The sequence below is a fragment of the Terrapene carolina genome, unplaced genomic scaffold (genome assembly GCF_002925995.2).
Source record: "Terrapene carolina triunguis isolate 2854851 unplaced genomic scaffold, T_m_triunguis-2.0 Scaffold231, whole genome shotgun sequence".
In the NCBI taxonomy this organism is placed as follows: Eukaryota; Metazoa; Chordata; order Testudines; family Emydidae; genus Terrapene; species Terrapene triunguis.
In genome coordinates, this window is record NW_020664582.1 from 4,671,899 (window position 1) to 4,694,034 (window position 22,136).

Genomic DNA, 22,136 nt, shown 5'->3' on the forward strand with positions numbered 1-22,136 from the left:
GTGGGAAGAATTATCCTGACCAGTTCGCAATGGTGTCCGCAGTCTCAGTCCTGCTCCGCATCTCTCTGCTAAAGCCCCGACCAGCTGCAATTGTGAGCAAATTCCAGCTGGAAAAGCCAGTGACTTTATCCAACGTGTAATTGTGCCCGTTTCCCAGGTGAAGCCATAGGGAAGAACAGCGTGGTGCCCTTGCCCTATGAGAAGCTGATGAAAGAGCCAGGATTGCTCGCAGTTGCCGGCTTGCCTGAGGGACTTGGCTTCCGGAAGCCCACGGAATACGATGTGAAATCCCTGATGGCGATTTTGGAGCACAGCCACAGTATCCGGTTCAGGCTAAAAAGGTAACTTCATAAATCCTGAGAGGGTGGGAGCAGGGAGTCTTCACTTCTTGTCCACACTGAGCCAAGTCCAGGGAAGGACCCTCCCCTTTGAGTTCAGCGAGCTCTGAACCAGGCCTCTGAAGGGTTTTGTGTGGCAACTGCATCACGTGAGGGGGGACGCTGCAGAGCATGGTGCCGTTTGTCTCATTACACACGGGCTTGGCTGCTTTATGGGGCTCTCTGACAGCCACATAAAAAGCTGCCCTGGCTGAGTTAATTAACAGCTCGACGCCACCGCTAATAATCACGTGCTGCCGTTTTCCACTCGTCTGCGAGGTGCAGATGTTCATTAAATACGGTGTGCTGCTCCCAGCACAGGTTTCTCATGTGAACCTTGAAATGTAGGTGCAGCCATGTTAAATCATGGCGTACAAAGACTCGGCGCGTGTGTGAGAGACTAATTTATCACGGTCTGGGGGGCCGTGGGATCTTTCCTTCATTATTGAAAGTGAAAACAATAAGTGTTCCTAAACGTACAAGGTTTAATGACCTCCTTCTACGTGTCATTACATAGGAATTGTATGTATGATGAGCAGGATGCTCTTACCTCACCAAAGGGAGTTCCAGTGTAAACCTCCTAAACCTCTTTTCCAGTCTAGAGAGAGTATTATACTGTGCTAGGTGGTTAAGATTTTTGCATGAAGGGGTGCTATAGGGGCTAGGCACCATTCATGCTATTATAGCCACATTTCCAAAAGTGTCCTCTAATTTCGGTCGTGTTAATTTTTGGCCCTGCCAAACTTGAGGCACGTTGGGCCTGATTTTAACAAGTGCCCAGCGCCTACAGTTTCCAATTTGAAACGAGTTAGACCTGGGGGTGCTCAGCACCTCTGAAATCGCTCGGTATGTCCAGTTGGGCATGTAAAATCAGAGGCCACTTTTGGAAATGGGCAGTTCTCTTCTGAAGCGTGTGTAGTTACTTGAGGTAAAATTCACCACGTTCGGATGGTCAGTACAAGGTCTTATGCACCACCTGAGTTCGCCTGAAGCCTTATTTTGAGTAGAACCTAAGTGGTGCTTTATCCTTTACCGTGCATGACGGTGAATTCTATCCATAGTTTCACCCCTAAAGGTTGCACTGAGCTGTCTAATTCCTCTCCCCCGCTTGGGATATGGAACTAGGCCAGTTTTCACCACTTGTGGATCTGGCTCATAAAACGTATTGTAAAGACTGACGTACCCTTCTGAAGAGAGAAGGGGAAAGAGAAGAAAATAGGGAGTTAGCAGAGGGAGAAGTTGGGGCAGGTTTACAACTCCTTTGACAGCTGCCGTAGAGTGGAAATGATAAGCAGAGAAGAAGCTGGGCCAGTCATTAGAGCAGAGTGGAGATTGTACTTTCCACTCTGCTGTCTTGAAATGATGGTTTGGAAGCTGTCCTCTCCCTTTCCTCCCCATTGCTTTTTAGCTTGTTCTCCCGATGCGCGCCATTAAGACATGTAACATGGACAGCTTGGGCACAAGCCCACTCGTGCAGCTTTAAAGCTGTTGCAAACCGCTTTCCCCCCTTGGGTATATGAGCAAAACCTTTCTTCCTTGCTCCAGGAACCCTTGTGCCCCTGACCTATAGGGCTGATTCAGCAGACATTTAATATCAAATGAGACTGAGATTGCATGCAGTGTTGCTGAGCCAAGGGGTGGTTCTTGTTGCTGATGTTGTTAGCTGTACGCAGGCTGTAGCGCGCAGTTCCTATGTCAGATGCCATACGATGGATCTTGAAAGTACCTGTGTTTTCCTCTTCTTTCTTTTTTCCCATTCAGGCCAGCAGACGAGCCCAGCAGAGAGGCGAACCCTAATGTAGAGTTGAATTGTACCTCTCTAGCATCCAAGGGCAGCCGGGATTCCGGTCCAAATAACCAGATCACTAAACCAGCCAGTCAAGACACTCCATCCACTGTAGCCATGACCAATTTCTTATACGGTGTCTCGCTGCCTACGCAGATCGCCACGGACCTAAAGCAGGAGATGTCTGCCAGTCTGCACGGGGTGAATGCAGCCAGCGAGATGCTGATGCCCAGGCCCTCAGGAGAGCTGAAGGTGCCTTCCTCACAGGAGTACAGCGACTGCTGTGGTAATAGCCTTGTGTTTGCTCTCAAAGGAGGGCCTGGCCTAAAGCCCATTGAAGTCGATGGAGAGGCTCTCATTGACTTTGGTGGGCTTTGGGTCGGGCCCAAGATCTGTCTCAGAGAGACAAGGAGTAGTGTTGGGTGTTAACACAGTTACTTCAGGTTCCTCTAGGCCTGCCTCAGGTGGTCCATAGAATTTCACTGCACTCCCTGTCACCTTTAGGTATGTTTTAGCCTCGGGAGTGGGGAACCATTTGTGTCGTGCCAGCGCCTTTAGTTTAGAGCGTCTGGTGGATCGTCGGCGTATAACTGAGGAAAAGTCGTTCACTCGGGGGGAGGAGGTGATCCAAAGGCCATCGTTGCCAATGGAAAGGCTCCAGTTGATCTCCGGGGACTTTGGATCGGCTAGCCACTTGCTAGCTGCTCATTCTGAAATCCTCAGCACCACAAAACGCTTTCAACGGGGGCCATTGTGGCTTTCTAATGACAGCCCACTATATTCCTGTGGGTGTAGGGCGGCGGGATCAGAATCTGGATTTGGGCCTCACCCTCATTCCCTGGGACAACATAGACTTGCTGTGTCCCGCCTCCCCATGCACTCCCCTGTGTGGATCTAGAGTTGTACAATCCTCTCTGAGATGGGGCTTCTCTGCAACCGCTCCGGTGATCTGCCCCCTCCTAAGGCGCAGACCCCAGCCATTTCAGGAAGCAGAGCAGCGCGTGTGTGTGTGTACTACAGACAGAACTAACGAACAACATGTGGGGTTTTTTCCCTTTAAAATAACTGGTGCAGAGCCTTATGTACCTGAGATGGGGGAGAGCCCAGTTCTGAGGGGTCAGAGATTCAGCGGAGGGTTTTGAAGGGAATTCAAGGGCTCTTTTTCCTTTTGCGTGGCTCTGTATTGAAAAGCTCTGAATGTGACTCTGTGGGCTTGCCGTAGAGTAGTAGCAATGTAGTGTACATGGGCCCCCAATGGCTTTTTTTAATCCCTGTGTCTTCTAGGCCTGCTCTGATCAGGGTCAGGTGACATGATGGCTGCAGCACCAGCGGCCAGTCTATACCAGATCACCCCTCCTCTTGCTGCCACAAGCGGAAAGGGTCCCCCTGCATTTCGGGATTATACACATCCCTACAGCTCACCCCCAGTCCCTCCCTCGCTCGCTCAGGGATGAATATTGCCCAGAGAAGGGTTCAGTGACTGGCCCAACGCCACGCAACAAGTCCGTGCCCAAGCTGGGAATAGAATGCAGGAGCCCCTGTTTCCCGGTCCTGTGCTGAGTCTGGCAGAGTCTAGGCCGTGGTTACCCTTCTGTGCCCGCTGGGGTGGGCCTCTTGCCCCTGCTTGTATTAGGTGATCGGGCTCTTATAGTTCCTTTCACCTTGTATTTCCTTGTGTCCAGGACAGAAATCTGCAGTCCCTGGTGGTCCGCTCATCCAGAATGTGCATTCGTCAAAGCGTATCCTCTTCTCCATCGTCCATGACAAAACAGGTGTGACGCTCGCTGGGTCCGGGTGGGGGGGGGGCACTGCCAGAAAGAGACAAGGGAAGGGAATGGCTTCTGGCAAAAATCCCAGCCCCTGGCCGCTTCTGCTGTTGCCCCACTGCTCAGCATGGCTGCCGAAGTATTCGGCTCGCGGTGGTCGGTGCCATGCTCAATGCTCTGTCCGTCCCCAAATGCTTCTGGCTCATCCTCCACGAGGAGCTGCCGGGACCTTTGTCCCCTTCTGCCTCCTGAAGCTGGCTCCATAGAGAGCGAGGGCTCTGCACCCCCTTTAACACAACTTGGTCCTAGCACCATTGAGCTTAGTTGCAGTGTGTCAGCGTAGCAGCTGGAACCTCTCTCTGTATCTGTCTGTACCCACACCTCCCTCCCTGCCTCCTCACCATAGTACCTGAGTGCTGCAGAGTCAGGAATTCCTCAGAGCGCACCCTGTGAAGTGGGGAGACAGGCTGCCCATGTTATAAATGGGGAATTGAGGCACAGTGTAGATTAAATAACGTGCCCAAAGGCTGTGGCTGACCATCCTTCCTGCTCTGCCTGGCTTTGCAAACAGAAAGGACAGACTGAAATCCCCAGGTGGTTTCCAAATAATTAAAACACAACAGTTCTGTGGCTCTCTCTAACGTGCCCCTGGTGTGCTGGGCAATTTCCAAATGCAGAGGAAGATCCCATCCCTGGCCTGGGTATCATGCAGTGTAACGAACAATTAGGCATTCACTCTTCTAGATTTTCAATAGGTGGAGTGGGGTAAGGGGAAGTTAATACAAGATTTTAAAACTTCTTGTAATGATTTTTAAAGGTTGGCTTATGGTTGGGCGTGTTCTGTTCTGAAGGTTCTTTCATTTGAATGTTGGAAATGTAGAGTCATTTCCTTAGAGGTCCTTTTCACGCATGTGCAGCTGCAGAGGAGTACCCCGCAGGATGATGGGAGAAGCCTAGACCTTATCAACCAAGCTGGTAGCACTTGCTCAGGAAGGGGAAATAACTGTTTATAAGGCAGCCAAGCCTTGTTCCCGATTCCTAACACCTCGCAAGCGAAAAGTGCATCTGCTGTCTGTGTGCCATATGGAAGTTCCTTATTTCGTATATTTTGTTTTGATAGATAAATGGGACAGTTTTATAAAAGAAACTGAAGATATCAACACCCTTAGGGAGTGCGTGCAAATTCTGTTTAACAGTAGATATGGTGAGTAGGAGTTAAAATTCCATTATGCATCTGCAGTGCTTGTGGTTTGCATAACATTATGTAGCAATCATTTTTGTTCCCTAACACAGCAGCAGAAGCCATATGCTAAACTCCCTTCTCTTTTTAACACTCCTCGCATGGCAGCTCCGAGGCTCATGGCTTCTATTTAAGGTTATGTCAATATTTCCATTCCGAATCTCCCATATCGAAGAATTTATAGCTTAGCTGCGAAGTGCCCCAGTCTGAAACTTAATGCACAGGTTCTCAGCTTGAAAGCATGTCTTATGTACCTTCAGTAAAGTTTGAGGAGGAACAACTGAACCAAGACTATTGGAAAATGAACGTAGTGCAAAAATAAAGATACTGGTTATTCCAGCTGCTTTTAACATCCTTGGAGCTCATAAATGGCTTTGTTTTGTGGTGTTAAATTATGAATCCCCCTTTTTAAATAAACCCATAGGTTTATTTTCCTTAATCTTCTAGCCAGGCGAGCATCTGTAAGCAAACTAAATCAGTCATGAATGGAATAGATTCAATGGCCTCAGTTCATGAAGAACGAGTGTGCTTTCTGTGGTCCTTTCTATTGAAGAACAGGGTTATTGTAGTTATACCCTATTGTACCGTGGGCTTGTCAGATCTCACAAGCTAAGCAGGCTTGGGCTTGGTCAGTACTGAAGTGGGTGACCTCCAGAGAAAAGCTGGCTGTGATAGCGGTAGTGCTGAAGCTTGCGTGAGGCATCTCTGATTTCTGTATCTTGATCTAAGTTGTCACAGGGTCCACCCAGCTCTATATGTTCCATTATAAGACTGCACAGGTTTTTCCTGGGTGGTGGTGTTTGCTGTTTCAAGGTACCTCTGTACGTCACCTGATTTGAGTAGCGTGAGATGTACCTCAGCATTTTTTAAATTTAGTTTAGATTTTGTTTGTCCTTTGCTTTATTTCTCTATTTAACTTCTCACTTAGGGGTAACTTTTGGCAGTGACGAGGGATAAGTTTAAGCTTGGAGCCCGGGGCTCTGTTGCTGGAAAAAGGAGGATAGTAGGACAGCAGACATGTACCTGTTTTGTAGATCTACTTGAATTTGTTGAATTACGTTGTCTTCACCTTCTCTTTGTCTTCTCTAAAAAAACAAAAAAATCCAGTTGGAAATTAAAGCCATCTGTTAACCTTTCAGCTGAAGCTTTGGGTTTGGACCACATGGTTCCCGTGCCATACCGGAAGATTGCCTGCGACCCAGAGGCAGTAGAAATAATTGGGATCCCTGACAAAATACCCTTCAAACGACCCTGTACCTATGGTGTCCCCAAGCTCAAACGAATCCTGGAGGAAAGGCACAACATCCACTTTGTCATTAAAAGGTACACAGCTAATCAGAGATATTTCAAAGCGGTGACATGGATGACATTTTAGTCTACCTGTTTTGTGTGAGCGTGTAGGTAGTGTTCTGTTCTAAATTTAGTTCCTAAATAGTAACCAGAAAATTGTATTCTGTTGGTTTTTTTTTTTTTAATTACATAATGGCAGCAAATATTGGATCACTTTTTCTATTCGCCCACTCTGTGTTTGAAACAAACTTCCACGCAGAGGAATGTTTCCACTGGAGGCAGAGAGATGGGTTCCCCTGGAATCAGTTTGGGAATGAAAGAGTAGTAAGGACATGGGGCAGATTCAACACCTGGGAAAAGATTTTTCCAGTATGGTTTTACAGAGGGGGGTGGTGGTGGTGGTGGTTGTGGTTGTTGTTTTTTTTAACTAACTGTGATGGTTAATAGACCTAAAACTTGACTTACCACATGCTATGTAAATAATTACTTTGTTTTTTGCAAACAGAAATGTGGATTTTGATATCTTCCCCCCCCCCCCCAATTCACTGTTTTTTCCAGCGCTCTCAATATTTTTTTGCTTTTAACAAAAACCAAATCAATCCCAGTTGCCCAGTATTTATAATCATCCCTACAATAACAAACCACGAATGTTATGTCACAAATGCTTGTGACAATGGCTCTAGATTAGCTTAAACCTTTCAAGAGTTTTATCTGCCTGCACATTAAGTAGGCTGTCAAAATGACACATGACAAATTCAAATTGTGCTAGCTGAGTGCATATTGAGATATATATGGTAATTTCCCCCCTACTTATTTGCCTGATAACCGCAGGTATGTTGTGTTTTTTATAGTGGTTTCTACTTTTTGCACTAGAATAGGAATAAGGTGGAAAGTTGCACAATTATTTCATCATTTTCAGTGTATATAATCCCTCCTCATCTCTCCAGCAGGGACACCAACGTTTCCTATCTAGCTCGGTCAGCTGATCACCATAGTACTCAGCACCTCGGAATCATGATGTGTATCACGCCCGTGGGGCAGGGCAGTGCTGTTATCCCCATTGTACATGTGGGGAACTGAGGCGCAGAGGGATTTGCCCAAGGTTTATGGTGGAGCAAGTTTCAGGCTGGTGCCCTAACAATCTTTCCTCTCCTCATCATTTTGTGAGGTTCCCTCCCCAATGTGCCTTTTTTTGTTTCCCCCTTCTTGGGCTCATCTGAAACAGAGAAAATTCTTAACATAATTTTCATCCTTACTCAGAGCTGCTGGTTTCTGTAGTCAACAAAAGCTCCCTTTATTGGGGGGAGGGAGACAAAAACCACACCTTTAATTACAAGTTCTTTTGAGGAAACTCAATAATTCCCTTAGTAAAGCCTTTGCTAGCACCTACAAAATGCAGTGTTGTTAGATTAGTGTTCTTTATTGTGTCCAAAGGCACCTATCAGGGCTGGAATCCCTTGGTGCTAGGGCTATAAAAACATCAAAGAAATAGGACCTCAGTGCCAGATCTGAATTTCTAGACGCCTACTGCCACTCAATTTCCAGCTGAAAAATCAGTGAATCCAGTCATGAATTCTCCACTTTTCCTTTAATCAACTGGTACGATGACTCCTGTTTATTTCATGTCACGGGAAATTGTTCTTATGTAGGATGAGGGGCTGTAGATGAGGCAAGATTAGTCCTTTTTTGAGAGAGGCCTTGTGCCAACCCCTCTAGAAAAATCCACATCTGAATTATGCAGCTTGGACTCCTCCCCAGTTCTTTTGCAGTGCACATAGCAATAGTTTATTAATCTCGTGGCCCATTGTGATTCCTTTAGAAAATAGATACACTTCAGTGCACTGGCTCTCCCCCAATCAATAGACGCAGTGAATAATGACACCCCAGTTTAAAGCAGTATGTCCACTCGTTTGTCACTAGACCTGTGCTGAAGATAGAGGTTCTGTTTCACTACGGATTTTTAGATTCCAAGATTTGGCTTCATGCTGAAGTGGAATGGAAGCTGAAAATCGTGATTATGCTTCCAAAGAAAAATTCAGAAAATATTTTTGTTTCAAGTCAATTGGAACATTTGATTTTTGACAAAATTTTAATTTTCAGTTTTGACTTTTTTTAAATTCTGTAGTGTATAATATACCAAATTTCAGAAAAATGAACCAAGTCGGACTGTTTCATTTCTGAAAATATCAGAACGGGACGTTTCAACATGCTTGGAACTTTTCCCCGTTTTTCTTCCAAAACAAAATCTCAGGGAAAAAGAGCTGATTTTGCACAGTGTTTTGGTGTTGATGGATCTGCATATTCTGATAAAATAAGGTTCCATCGAAGTTTCTCCAACCAGCTCTAATCGTAACATGTCGTTATGAACTAAGGCCGGTCGTTTCCAATGCATTGGTAGAAGGTTGAAAGAATGACCGAAAGTGAAGCCAAGGCTATTGGAAATTAGAGCAAGAAGGAAAAACAAAATAACCCATCCCTGACTCAACCAAGTACTTAAACACGTGCCTAACTTTAAGTGTGTGTGTAATCCCATGGAGTCAAGGGGCTTAGTTCTCCATTGCCTTGCACCTTGTAGTCATTTACACCAATGCAAAATGAGTGCAAATGGGGTGTAAAACACTGCAAAGTCAGGCCCCAATCCAGCAAGGCTGCTGCTATTATTATTATTATTTATTATCATTTTATTTGTATAGCAATAGTGCCTAGGAGCCCCAATCATGGAACAGGACCCCACTGTGCAAGATGCTGTACGAACAGAGAATAAAAAGACAGTTCCTGCCCCAAATCGTTTCCCATCTAAGACAGGAGACAGCAGATGGTTACAGATGGATGGGAGAGTGCAAGGAAAAGATGACACCATATTAGTCAGCATGCTAGGTAGTGGTCCCAGCGCACCAGTGGCCTAACCTTTGTTAGGTTTTATTGTAGGTTGTATGACAAAGGAGAGTTTTAAAGAGGGATTTGAAGGAGGATTGGGAGGTGGCTTTGCAGATGTTTTGGGGGAACTGCTCTGAAGTGTGAGCGGGTAGCATGGGACAAAGCATGAAGGTGCTTGTTTGAAAATATAAATATAACAGGTGGGCAATGGAGGCTGGCATTGTTGGCTTAAAGTTAAGCACATGCTTAGGTACTTTGTTGGATCAGAGCCTTACAACAAAGAATCAGGCCCCGTGCAACTACTCACATGCTTAAAGTTATGCACGATCTTAAATGATTTGCTAGGTCAGCATCTTAGTGTTCAGAGAGAAACCTCAGCATCTTAGTATTCAGAGAGAAACCTAAATTCTTTTAGGGTCGTGGGCATAAGGTGAATTGCCGACAGTGAGAAACATTCTTCAGTCCTAAATTTAGTCATTTAGTGGTCTATTGATAGCTGCTCCTGTGGAAGTTTTTCTTTCTGCTCACATAAGAGCTGTTGGACTGAGCTTAGTGAACACTTTCTTAAGATGAGTTTTTATAGGAAACTTAACAATGGTCCCAAAATTGCATATTTACAAAAGGTGGACAAGAATGCAAATATTCCTGCCATAATGGTAAATGGTCTAGACTGAATAGCAGAATTAAAAGCCGTCTTGAACTGTCTTGGCCCCATGGCCTTCTGCTAAAGCCAGAAAGTAACAGTTTTATTTAATACAGTTAATAAAATGGAGAGCATGACTTAGAAGCAGATGTTAAGGTGCTTTAGATGAAAGACACATGTTGTTAGTTGTTGGATTTGCACAAGAAAATACAGGGTGGTGGTTGTTTTTTTTCAAGGAAAAGGAACGAATAAACGCAACATGATTCTTACTTAATATATTGTTAATAAACGATATCTGAAATTCATTCACTAGATGCTCCTGTTTCTTTTCTTTTCCCCCTTCTAGGATGTTTGATGAGAGAATTTTCACAGGTACGTTGATAACATTCTTTGATTTATTGTCTGTGAAGTGAAAGAGAACACACAGAAATAGAGTTAAAATGATGTAATCTATAAATAGCCATAAGTGAAGGGCATATGTAGTTGTGTTCACCAAGGATAAAACCTTATTTACATAATATACACAAGCAGAAGAAAATTCACTCCATGCATAGGACCTATGCACCACTTAAGTCTAAGTTTAGCCCTTCAAATAGGGCTGAAGTGAGACTTAAGTCGTGCATAGGCCATGAGCTGGCTTTGTGCACAAGGTAAATTTCACCCCTAGAAAGCCATGGAATATTTGAACTGTACTTACAAGGCAGAAGACACACACTGTGGATTCCCATTTATAAGTTATTCTCTCTCCCTTGCATATAAATACCCAACTACTTCAATTTAACTACTTGGCTTTGTCTTTTGCTCCTTTTTACTTGTACTGCGAACAATGTAATATGAAAGAGACGCCATTTCAAGCAACTTTTAGCAAATAAAACGAGGCATATATTAGTAAGATCTGAGCGCTCCTTTCAAAATACTATGAAAAGACACCCAAAAGATTGCTCCAGTGGCTTTTTCCTATCTTAACCTGATGTATATCTGAAAAGTTACTGTAAAAATGGCACCATCTGGTCATGTTTGTCTGCCAATGATTTCAGACCCAATGGGCTCTGTTTACAAGTAAAAACTTATTTTCTCTAACTAAGTGCTTTGCAAACTTAGGCTGGGATCTGAGAGTCAAGCTGGGTGCTTTTATCGCCAGTTATAAAGGTTCTACAAGCCACATTAACCCTTCAATGGCACCTGTACAACCTTGTTATGTTGCTGGTAAGCCCTCCCTAGCACCCACGAAACCCCTTTGCCTACAGTGGGGTTTGTGCAAGTGTAACTGACTGGAAATTAGGAAACAATTCCGTTGTTGTTGCACAGGATTGGAACACATTCCAGCTTACTCCCTCCTAGCTGTGTGGTCTCTGCAAGGCTAACAGAAGCAAAAAGTCAGCAGATCTGAATACACAAAAGAACTGGGTCTGCTGAGTAAGGAGGTGCCATTTTTACTTTACGCTTTGTCGAAGTGGAGCTGCACTTTAAGTTGCCATCTACAAAGTATCCCAAGGTTTCCACTGCAGTTTTGCTCAACATTTAATTAAAAACCCACCGCTCCTAGGAAACCTATTTTTGCGGCTCCCTGGGCAGCTTCATTGTTGCAAGAGCAAGATTTTGGTGCACGGGAAGGACCCAGTTGAACTGTGGGAAGCATCTTTAATGCTCCATGCTGCTTGGTGTTCCCATTGCGAAGCCTTGCCCTCCTTTACATGCTGGAGCCTAAAGGAAAAGGGACTTTACATTGCCATAGATTGTACACGCTTCAAAAGGAGGTAGCTGCAATGTGACTTAGAGCTGAGTAAAGTTCAAGTATTACAGATGATAATGAGACACCTGCCTGGTTTGTGCAGCTTGTCAGAATAATTCTGCTCCCTCCTTCCCCCCAGATCTAGCTAATCCTCCAGTCTCCATCCACCTGCTCTCTAGCACCTGATTTTCATTTCCTTTGCTGTCTTCGTAGTGCTCTTTTCATCTCTAAGATCATTGCTGGAGCTTGATTACTGAGGAGCAGGGGAAGGGCAAAGAGAAGGTTTTCATGGCAGCTAAATGCTTATTTTTCTCCTTGTCTCAATTTGTCACGCCCCTTCTCTCTCACGCACAAGGGGCAGATTTTATATGCTCAGGCCATGGTGCCGATCCCTCCCCCCCCCCGCCTCTTCTCTCACCACGTACAGATTAGAAAACACTTTGATTCAAAGTAGAATGTGATGCCTTTGGCCAAGTAGCAGCCTACAGGACACCACTGGCCTGTAGGTCAATTTGTGTGGCTCGTGGTTGCTCTGTGCCTTGCCTCCCTACAGGGCGCCCACTTGTATCTGTGCTAAGCTCTGAACTGGCCGTACTGTGTCAGATTGTTCAACGCAATGCACACTGGGCCCCTCCCAACCTGACTCCCGTGCTCAGGAATTCGGGCCACCTGAGGCTATGCAACAATAATATCAAACAATTCACCGGGAAGGGAAGAGGGTGGAACCCAGCATACCGGCACCTGGGAACTGAATTCATCTTCTAGGTACTTGCCCCCGGAGAAGTGAGGAATCCCGGTGAATTGAAAGAGGAGACATGGAGGACCAAAAACAATAGGAAGGCCTGGTAAAAGAAGATCCATCGAGAGAGGCATGTGTAAATGGCAGTCATCCTCAATGCAGTCCCCTGCCTCCCCGCCACCGGAACCCTCCTGCTCCCGGCCAACACTAGTGAAACTGCCTCCGTAACACATTTCCTGAGGATTTTTTCCCCTCAAGCCTTTCGCTGCATTCAGTAGTATTACCCTAACTAGCTATCCCTGTGCGAGGAGGTCTGGCTCAAATGCAAAGGTGCCCACCTCCCAGGAGGTCCTGCATCTCTTCTTGCTGGAAGGACCTTTCTCCTAGAATGGCGGGAAGGCAATTACCAAGCAGAATTTCCTGCGCTAGATCATACTAATGCTACAGTGTAACCGAGAGAAGGTGTCCCCGTATCTTTGGGTTGTCTGTACTGCAGTCACGGGGCGACTGCTGCTTGAGTAGACCTACCCGAGCTCACTTTAATCGGGCCCGCTCAGGTCCAGGAGCAGGAAGCCCAGCAGCACTTGCTTCAGTGCAGGCTGCCCCGTGAGTAATTACCCAGGGTTCCAGACAGGCTTGTTCAGCCCACACTGAAGTGCCCTCTGGTCCGGGACTGAAGCTAGCTTAAAGCTAGGGCGTTATGTCCAAGTCACACCCTCTGATTGCTGTATTGACAGACCCTTTATACGTAACCCAGGCACTCACTCTTCCTGCATCGCAAGCTGCTGACTAGCTTTGTAAATCCAGGAGAGGAACGACGTGTAGTCTAGTGAGCAGTGCTGCTAGCATTCAGATTCTTCTGTGGTTAATTCTGGTTGTGCTTTTCGTTACAAAACCTTGCTGCGGAACTGGGACCAGGAAGTAAATTTACCAAAGATCCTACCAAGCTGGAGCCCTCCAGCCCATCGGGGGAAATCTCTCCGGAACCACACAGAATGGCAGTGCTAGACCTGGCAGGGACTTCTCAGGCTAATAACAGGTATGTGGCTTTCGTCTCCACCTAAGCAGTTTCCTCCGTAATGACTAGAGGCTAGATTGTGACCCCCTCAGCCCATGTGCAGCCCCACTGGGGTCCACTTGAACCGCTGGTGGAGTGAGGTTCTGCTCACAATGAGGGTGAGAGTCTTGCTCTGTGGAAGCACTGATCATAGCCTCTCTGACATATACTGTGTCTTTCATTGGTTTCAAATGCTATGCAGCAAGGGAGCTGGAAACCTTCCCATTTCAAATGCGTAGGATTTTTTTTTTTAACCTGGTGCAGTAGGGTTGACGTTACTAGTAAAGCTGTAAGCGAGAAAAAGTCTAATCGGCCTTCATTTGTCAGGCTTTTAATGCACGAGGCTAGTGAGGGAGTCGCTGTTAGTCACAGCAATGCTGGGAAATCCAGGGGGGAGGAGAATGTTAAAACAAAAAGTGAAAAGTATGCACTCAGTTAGCCCAAGCTCTTCCGCGCATGCGTGTCTGTGTAAGATAAGAGAGATGGTTTAATATCACTTACCGTACACACTCAGGACCAGATGTGGGAGTCAAAGGAAGTGAGTTTTTTTTGCCTGAGTGAAAACTGAATAAGAACTTCAGGATTTACCCCAAATTTAGGTCCATGTCTGAGCCTTTCAGTGTGGTGTAGTGTCCAGTTTGTGCTGCCTGTCTGTTTAGATTGCAAACTCCTCAGGGCAGAGACTGTATTCTCTTTTGTCACTTGTGCAGTGCTGAGCACACTGTTGGCACTGGAAAGATTATTTCCAGAGACGCGGTTGCTACAAGTGGAAGATAGATATATTTTTTGTCATGCTGTGAGTTTGGCGCATGCTCTGCAATCCTCTGTTGGCAGCCGTCTGAAATCTGGAAAGCACATGAGTAAGGGGAGTGAGATGGAAGGCACCGAATGCTGTTGCTGGTAATGTGGTAACTGCAAGTGCTTTGTTTTAACACCATAATGAAAACCAAGGGGCTAATTTTTCACCTTTGATGGTGTGCCCACCCTTGCTGCCGTTAGCAAACCACTAGAGAAATCAGATCATCCCGATATTGTGAGCTGATACCAAAAAAAAGAGATAAAAACCACTGAGTTTGAACAAAAGGGGTCAGATCACGACTGTGTGCAAACAAGCTAAAAGATTTCCTTCCTGAATTATCTGAGATGCCTAAAGTAGGTCTAAAAATTCACCATCAGGCTGCAGTCTAACAGGTCACACTTGATAAGAAGGGTACATTCATAACTGATTGAAAGGTGTTTTGACAAATGTCTAATCAAATTCATAGAGGGCAGCAGATGATGGGACGCTAGATGAGGAGGACTCTGAGAATTCTTTCCCAGGTGTCTGGCTGTTGAGTATTGCCCACATACTCAGGATCCAACTGATTGCCATATTTGGGGTCGGGAAGGAAGTTTCCTCCCAAGTCAGATTGGCAGAGACCCTGGGGATTTTTTGCCTTCCTCTGCCTCATGGGGCCCGGGTCACTTGCAAGTTTAAACTAGTGTAAATGGTGGATTCTCTGTAACTTGAAGTCTTTAAATCATGATTTGAGGACTTGTAACTCAGCCAGAGGCCAGGAGTCTATTCCAGGAGTGGGCGGGCAAGCGTCTGTGGCCTGCAATGTGCAGGAGGTCAGCCTAGATGATCATGGTGGTTCATTGGTTCACGGAGGTTCATTCTGTCCTTGAAGGCTTGATAGATGGTTATAAACTATTGACCTCACAGACTTTAAGTGATGCATGTGTAACCACGTGTAACACACATGATGTATGCCTGTGATATTCTTATAACACCTATTGATTAGGTATTAACTCTGTATGAACGAAGTGTAAATGTAGTGGCATGTGACTACAGACGGCAAGGGGAGAGATGTTCTGGTGTGTGACCAGCTTAATGTTGCTGAGACGCCAGGTACATGGCGGTATGTGGCTGCAGCCCTCAGTGAAGAGCAGCGCTCTGGGTGCTGGTGTTACCCCAGAGGGGTGTGATTCCTTCCACAGCCCCCGGGGTGTGCCAGGGGATAGGGGCTATTCTGTGACACCCCGTTTGGGGGCTCAGCCGACTCCCACTTCCCTCCTCCCACATGCCCAACCAGCTTTGCCAGGTGAAATCCTGGTCCCAGTGAAGCCCAGGGCAAAACTCCCATGGTGCTCTGGGGCTAACCCCAGGCCTGTGGGAGCTGGGCTGGTGGACGCGGTGTTTCCATGCCAACACGTTCATACTTCACTACGCAGACCTCCTGACTTGGGTCTGCAGCTTGAGCTGCATCCGCACTGCAACATAAGGCTTGGACCCCAGTCTCAGCGGGACTGGGGCTCTGCTCTCCCCCCAGCAAGACTCTAGGACGGGGCAGGCAAACTTTTTGGCCTGAGGGCCACATCGGGTTTTGGAAATTGTATGGAGGGCCGGTTAGGGGAGGCTGTGCTGCCCCAAACAGCCAGGCATGGCCTGGCCCCCGCCCCCTGCGTCTCGCCCCCTGACGGCCCCCCCAGGACTCCTGCCCCATCTACACACACGCCCCCCTCCCTGTCCCCTGACCGCCCCTGGAACCCCTGCCCCTGACTGCCCCCCGCTCCCCCATCCAACCCCCCCTCCTTCCTGACTGTCCCCCCGGGACCCCTGCACTCATTCAACCCCCTGTTCCCTGCCCTCTGACCGCCCCGACCCCTATCCACACCCCCGCCTCCTGACCACCACCCCAAACTCCCCTGCCCTCTATCAAACCCCTCCTGCCCCCTTACCGCGCTACCTGGAGCACCGGTGGCTGGCGGCGCGGCTCCAGCCACCCCACTGCGCAGCACAGAGCACTGGGTCAGGCTGCAGCTCTGCAGCTGCGCTGCCCAGAGCGTTGCACCAGTGGTGCGGCGCGCTGAGGCTGTGGGGGAAGGGCCGGGGGCTAGCCTCCCGGGCCAGGAGCTCGGGGGCTGGGCAGGAGGGTCCCGCAGGCCGGGTGTGGCCCGGGTAGTTTGCCCACCTCTGCTCTAGGACCTGGCCCTGAGTGCTTGTTGACCCGAGTCAGACTGCTTTGTGTGTGCATGGAAGGGGCGCTTGGGGGTCAAACCTGAGCTTAGTGTGTGGTGTAGACGTACCCACTGAGGTTAATAACATTCTAGCCCTAAAGGCTTTGGGGCGTTTGGCACTGGTTGCAACATCCTGTTTAATTTTGTGATGGATAGTGAATCCCACAGGAAAAAGGTCTTTACAAAGATCCTGAGATGACTACGGCTGAGGGCAGGGACTGGCCCTGCCTGTGAATTGCTGTGTCACAAGTAATAACGATGATGCCCTGTACAGGACACATACGCTCGACTAGTGAGTGCTGCTTGGTGTACTTAGGGCATGCCGAGTTGATCCAGTTTAACTGAAGGTGGGATTTTAAAATCAAATTCACTTAAACTGGCCCCAAAGGCTGTTGTGTCCACATTCTTATTTTAGTTTAAACCAGGCTTATTTAAATACAAGAGCTAGGTGGTATTATATTTTATTTGCTGAAGTTGATTAGGAGCAGATGAAAGCTAAACCTAATTAAGATACTCTTAAAACAGAGAGAAGAGACACAGCCTTTTGCATTGTTTTTACTAAACTGTGTGATGTGACCCACCTGCTTCTATGTGTTACAGATTCATAAATAATATGAGTCTGTTACAGCCCGCAGCTACAGACTCTTGGCTTTTTAGCTTGGTCAATTGCAGTTCATGCTTTAGCCCGGCAGCCCCTGGTGCCTAGGTCAAGCTGACAGCCGTTGCATGCGGACGAGGCTGTATTTTCCAAGAATGGATAAACTTGTTGCTTTGGTGAGGGTCTAATGGGGAAATAAGTAAACATGTGGAACACGTGACTGAAAAGGCTGCTGTTGAATCAATTCCTCTTTGTCCAGAGCTTGCTGTCACATGCTGAGCGCTGAACTATCAGAGTATTTTAGCACAAGGAATGTATTGATCCAAAATTCTTAACACCTGACAGTCACATTCTCCGTATTCTTCGGCGCCGGAGACCAGGAGTAGATTTGTGTGATGATATTGACTTCAAGGCAACAGGCGCTGGGAAGCGGACAGAGCTTAGAGTGGAATTTGGCTCATGCTCTGTATCGTGCCATTTCGCATACTTTTGTGGGATGGATACTCTTGCACTAGTCTCAGCCAAGCAAGAAACTTGGAAAAAAGTCTCTGGAGCAAGAAGAAGTCTTCAAAAACTGTGAAAATTGTCAGGCCTTTGCTCTTCTTGTTCAAGTGCTAGAACTTGCAAAGGAGTCCACTTCTTTGACTGCCACCCCAGGTTTAAGAAATGTGGCTCAGGCAAAGGTTGCCTCTTACAAGCAGAATCCAACATCACAATGTCACAGCGCTTTGGCAAGTATTCATCAAGGTATATAGGCACATGCTGAACTTTAAGCCTGGGAGCGATCATGTTCCTCTTCAGCAAAACACTTAAACATATGCTTAAGAAGCGTTCTGCTGAATCAGGCCTCAGATGAACAATTGCAGCTGGGGAGTCTGTAATTTCAGTTGTGGTATTGGATTGCACAGTGTATGTATATTGCTAAAGGAAGTGATACACTGTATGAATTGATTATACTGGTATTAAGTTGTTGAAATTAAGAATTGATATATAAATATAGGGCTCACTCATTAAAGTCAATGAAAGGGTTTTATTGACGTCAGTGGGCACTGGATTGGGCCTTTCCTTATATTGGTATATTATTATATAGGTATATTGTATAGGTAGGTATATTGCATAGATGGAAAAGCTCTATTGTCTACTTGACTATGCATAGTCTTTGCTAAATGAGAGCATAACGGGTAGTGCAAATTAGGACCTGATCTTGCACCGCTGATGTTAATCAGGGTTTGGCTGTTCTGTCTAGATGGATGCTTACGCAGCTCTCGTTACGATAGTACCTGAAATTGTTACTGTTCATTTTCACAACAGCCCAGGGAGGCAGGATAGTGCCGCTATCCCCATTTTACAGATGGGGAACTGAGACACAGAGGCACTAAGTGATTTGACAGAGGTCACATAGGGAGTCTGTTACAGAGCCGCAATTGAACCCAGGTTTCTGGAGTCCCAAGCAAGTGCCTTAACTACAGAACTATACTTCAGTTAGCCAACCAGCCATTGACTTCAATGGGTGTGTGATCAGGCTTCAGCTGGTTAGGCCGGATCGCCAAAGCTGCTGAGCGCCCACTGCTCCTGTTGACTTCAGAAGGGGCTTTAAGTGCTCAGCACCCCTGAAAATCAACCTTTGTATGTCAATAGCGGAAAACATATCCCTTCCTCTTGCTGAATTTTTCTCTGCAATTAGTATACTTTATCCCCCCCCCCCCCCCCCCCCCCCCCCCCGCAATTATAAAAATACAGTTAAATCGACCTGAAGACAAACAGGCAGGCAGAACAGTGACAAGATAATAGGGATGTGGAGCTAATTTGCTAATCTGCCCCTAAGACATTTTGCTAAGAAAATCTACCACTGAGTATTCTATCCGACTGTGCAACAGTATCCGAGTCAGTAAACCGTCTGGAATTTGCCATTCTCCAACGTGCAAGCGAATCTGGGGGCTTGCAGTCCATGTTGAACACCTGCTAATATTGAATTGTCTTCACCTTCATCCCTACTGTACTCTGATTCTAGTAGTGTCAGTCAGGATTTACACATTTTGGTAAAATAGCTTTAGAGAATCTTGGAGAAAAATGATGTTTTTTCTGGAGCGGAGTTTGGTGATGGTTCTAAGTTGAATGTAATGATTGTGAGGGATACCAACCAGAGCAGGGTTTCGAGTTTTGAGTTTGTTTTCATTGCGGCGTAATCATGAGGCTATTTGTACTGAGCCTTATTCTGATCTGACTTCCTTTGGTTTTACCCGAATATAACTCCCAGATCTATTGAACCAGCTTCAGCACTCGGTTATACTGGTGAAACACTACCACAAGCTCAGTGGAGTCAGGGGGTCACTCTGGATTTACAGGGCTCTAACTGACTAGCCCATTGAGTTCAGCTGGGCTACTGCTGACTTACACGGGTCTAAGTGAGAACATAATCAAGCCATGTATGTTGAATTCACAGGCTATGTGAATTATAGCCCACTTGGGTTAATTCAGCATATTGTATAGGAAATCCTAAATTACAGTGGAGATGCAAAACTTGCCTTGATCATACATTCCACCCCCCCCCCCACAATGTTTTGGTAATGTATATTTTTAAATAAAATATAAATATTTTTTTTAATAGAAAAAATCCATATCTGTGTGTAGTGTGCGTACAGAGACTTGTGCTCCCCTGTTAGGAACATAGACTAGTCATCCAGTCTATGACATTTGGTAACCCCAGATGCTGTAGAGGAAGGTGCAAATGGACAATTATGGGATAATCTGCACCAGGGAAGGTTTCCTCCTAAGCGCCATTCGTTACAGGTTGCCGAACGCCCTGAAGCCCAGGGGTTTACGTCACTTCCAAAAACTCTTGTTTGCTTTTTCTAATATTTAGCATGTATTCGAATAGCTGTGGGTAGCCTTGCTCTCCATATAAATCCTTACATCCTTAGAGAGGGATTTTCAAAAGCATTCCTGGCTGGCTTCACTCTGTTCCCATGGAAGTCAATGGTGCCACTCTCGTTGTCTTCGGTGGGTGCAGATTCAGCCAAACGACGAGTCCTGGGCAGAAGACCTAGCACTCTCTCCCATCAGCTTAAAGCATCTTCACCAGAATCGCTAATGGGGAAAGCTGCGCTGATGCGAGTTTGCGGTGTAGACCTGAGTTTTGTTGTTAAAACTCAGTGAGGTTCTCCTCTTTCTTTACATCGATGTTACTTCATTGAGATCTGTGGATTTACTCCTGGTTTGCACTGATGTGACTGAGTGGGGACTCAGAACCCAGGGGGCTTGGTTACTAAAAAACCCAAGACAATGCATGCTTTAGCCTCCAGTAGGTCACTGGCCAGAAGATTGATCTCATTCATGGCAATGCTTGAAATGTTTGCAGGGTTTCAGATGTGAAGGATGGTACCTGAATCTTCCCAGAAGTTCAGATATATAATAGCACTGTTAAGGGGGGAAACTGAGCTTGATTTGAGACCCATCTATCTTAAGAACATTTTCAAACATTTCCTCTGCAGTAGCTGCACCTATGTAATTACCCCAGTGAAAACCTCTACTGCAGAAACGTGTCACGCTGGTAAGTTAAGTGGCATTGCCCATCCAAAACTCACGCAAGACAAACCGTCTGTGCCGCACCATGCCATCCTGGAGTGTGTCTCTCACTTCCTTATGAAATGTATTATAATGATCTGATTTGCTGACGAGTTGTATAAGCCTTAAAGAAGGGAATTTGCAATGGTTTACTGACACCAGAAACCCTGAGAGCTGTCATGAATTCTTTCAACTGGAGCCCGGGAGTGCTCTGCTGCTAGGATCGTCAGGGTGGGATCTTTATTTTTTCCTTATGCAGAGGAAGTATTGAAGTTGGAGCTAGTTTTTTCTCAGTCCCTTGAAAATGCCCCTCTTTTGTCTATTTACTGCACTGTATATAAGCATGTATTTTTTTAAGCTATCCATTGATAGGGTATGTCTACACTACAGGATTAATCCGAATTTAGATAATTCGAATTTGGGAAACAGGTTGTATAAATTCGATTGTGCGCGGCCACACTAAGCACCTTAATTCGGTTTTTAACCACATTAATTCGGTGGTGTGCGGCCACACTACCCCATTAACTTAAACACAGTAATTCGGTGGTATGCGGCCACACTAACCCTAATTCGAATTAACAAAATCGATTTAGGCGTTACTCCGCTCGTCAAGGTGGAGTACAGAAATCGATTTTAAGTGCCCTTTAATTCGAATTAACTGGCTCTGTAGTGTGGACGGGTGAAGGGTTAATTCGGATTAACGCAGCTAAATCCGAATTAAAGTCCTAGTGTAGACCAGGCCATAGTTCCTTTACCATGTCTCCTGTCTGCTTCTCCTTGTCAGGTCTGAGAAGAGTAGTGTTTCTGAAGACTGTGAACCAGGTGAGCAAGAAATAATTGCTGCTTTCTACTGAAAAAGTGTAATGGTGAGGGACAAAAGAAAAAGGCCTAGTACCTTCTAATAAATATCAGATTTCCCCGGGAAGCAGATAAACTCTCCAGTTCTTTGGCTGAGATGATGACATGCCACATGAAATGCATTTGCTGAGTGCACACTCTCCCAGCAATGTGCTGCAGTTATGGCTGTTGTAATGAAACCTTTCAATACAAATGACAAAAGTGTAGCAAACATTGCTGCCTATCACGGCTCCCCGTAGTGTATTATACTTTCCATTGTGTGGGGCTTGGAATCTCTGAATGCTTCTGTTGAATAGCTTATAGGAAGAGATATGTCATGGGGAAGACAGTGCCTTCTATATTGTGTATTTTGATGTGCAATAAACAATTCTGTGAATCTCTGTATGAGGGATGTTTTGTGTGTCTTGTGCGTACACACACACACACACACACACACACACACACACAGATGGGCGTATGCTCCCTCTTTAAAATGAGCCCATCTGAGTGGGAATGCATCATTATTTTAAAACAAATACAAAAGATAATTAACAAGAATACCTACCCAGGAGAGTAAGCTGAATAATGGTGGGAAAAAGCCTGAGAAAATAGACCAGACTCATTCTGTGC

General features: G+C 46.0%; 1 protein-coding gene across 5 annotated transcripts in view; it reads left to right on the forward strand.

Moving 5' to 3' along the window:
• Positions 1 to 22,136, forward strand: part of GTF2IRD1 (GTF2I repeat domain containing 1) — a 174,956-nt gene that overhangs the window by 99,019 nt on the left and 53,801 nt on the right. For all 5 annotated transcript variants that reach the window (XM_029912499.1, XM_024207724.3, XM_024207722.3 and 2 more), the window contains 8 exons: positions 158 to 341; positions 2,139 to 2,449; positions 3,846 to 3,935; positions 5,050 to 5,133; positions 6,309 to 6,492; positions 10,326 to 10,351; positions 13,369 to 13,489; positions 21,454 to 21,491. In XM_029912499.1, the coding sequence (XP_029768359.1) occupies positions 158 to 341; positions 2,139 to 2,449; positions 3,846 to 3,935; positions 5,050 to 5,133; positions 6,309 to 6,492; positions 10,326 to 10,351; positions 13,369 to 13,489; positions 21,454 to 21,491 (1,038 nt within the window). The remainder of the gene's footprint in view (positions 1 to 157; positions 342 to 2,138; positions 2,450 to 3,845; positions 3,936 to 5,049; positions 5,134 to 6,308; positions 6,493 to 10,325; positions 10,352 to 13,368; positions 13,490 to 21,453; positions 21,492 to 22,136) is intronic.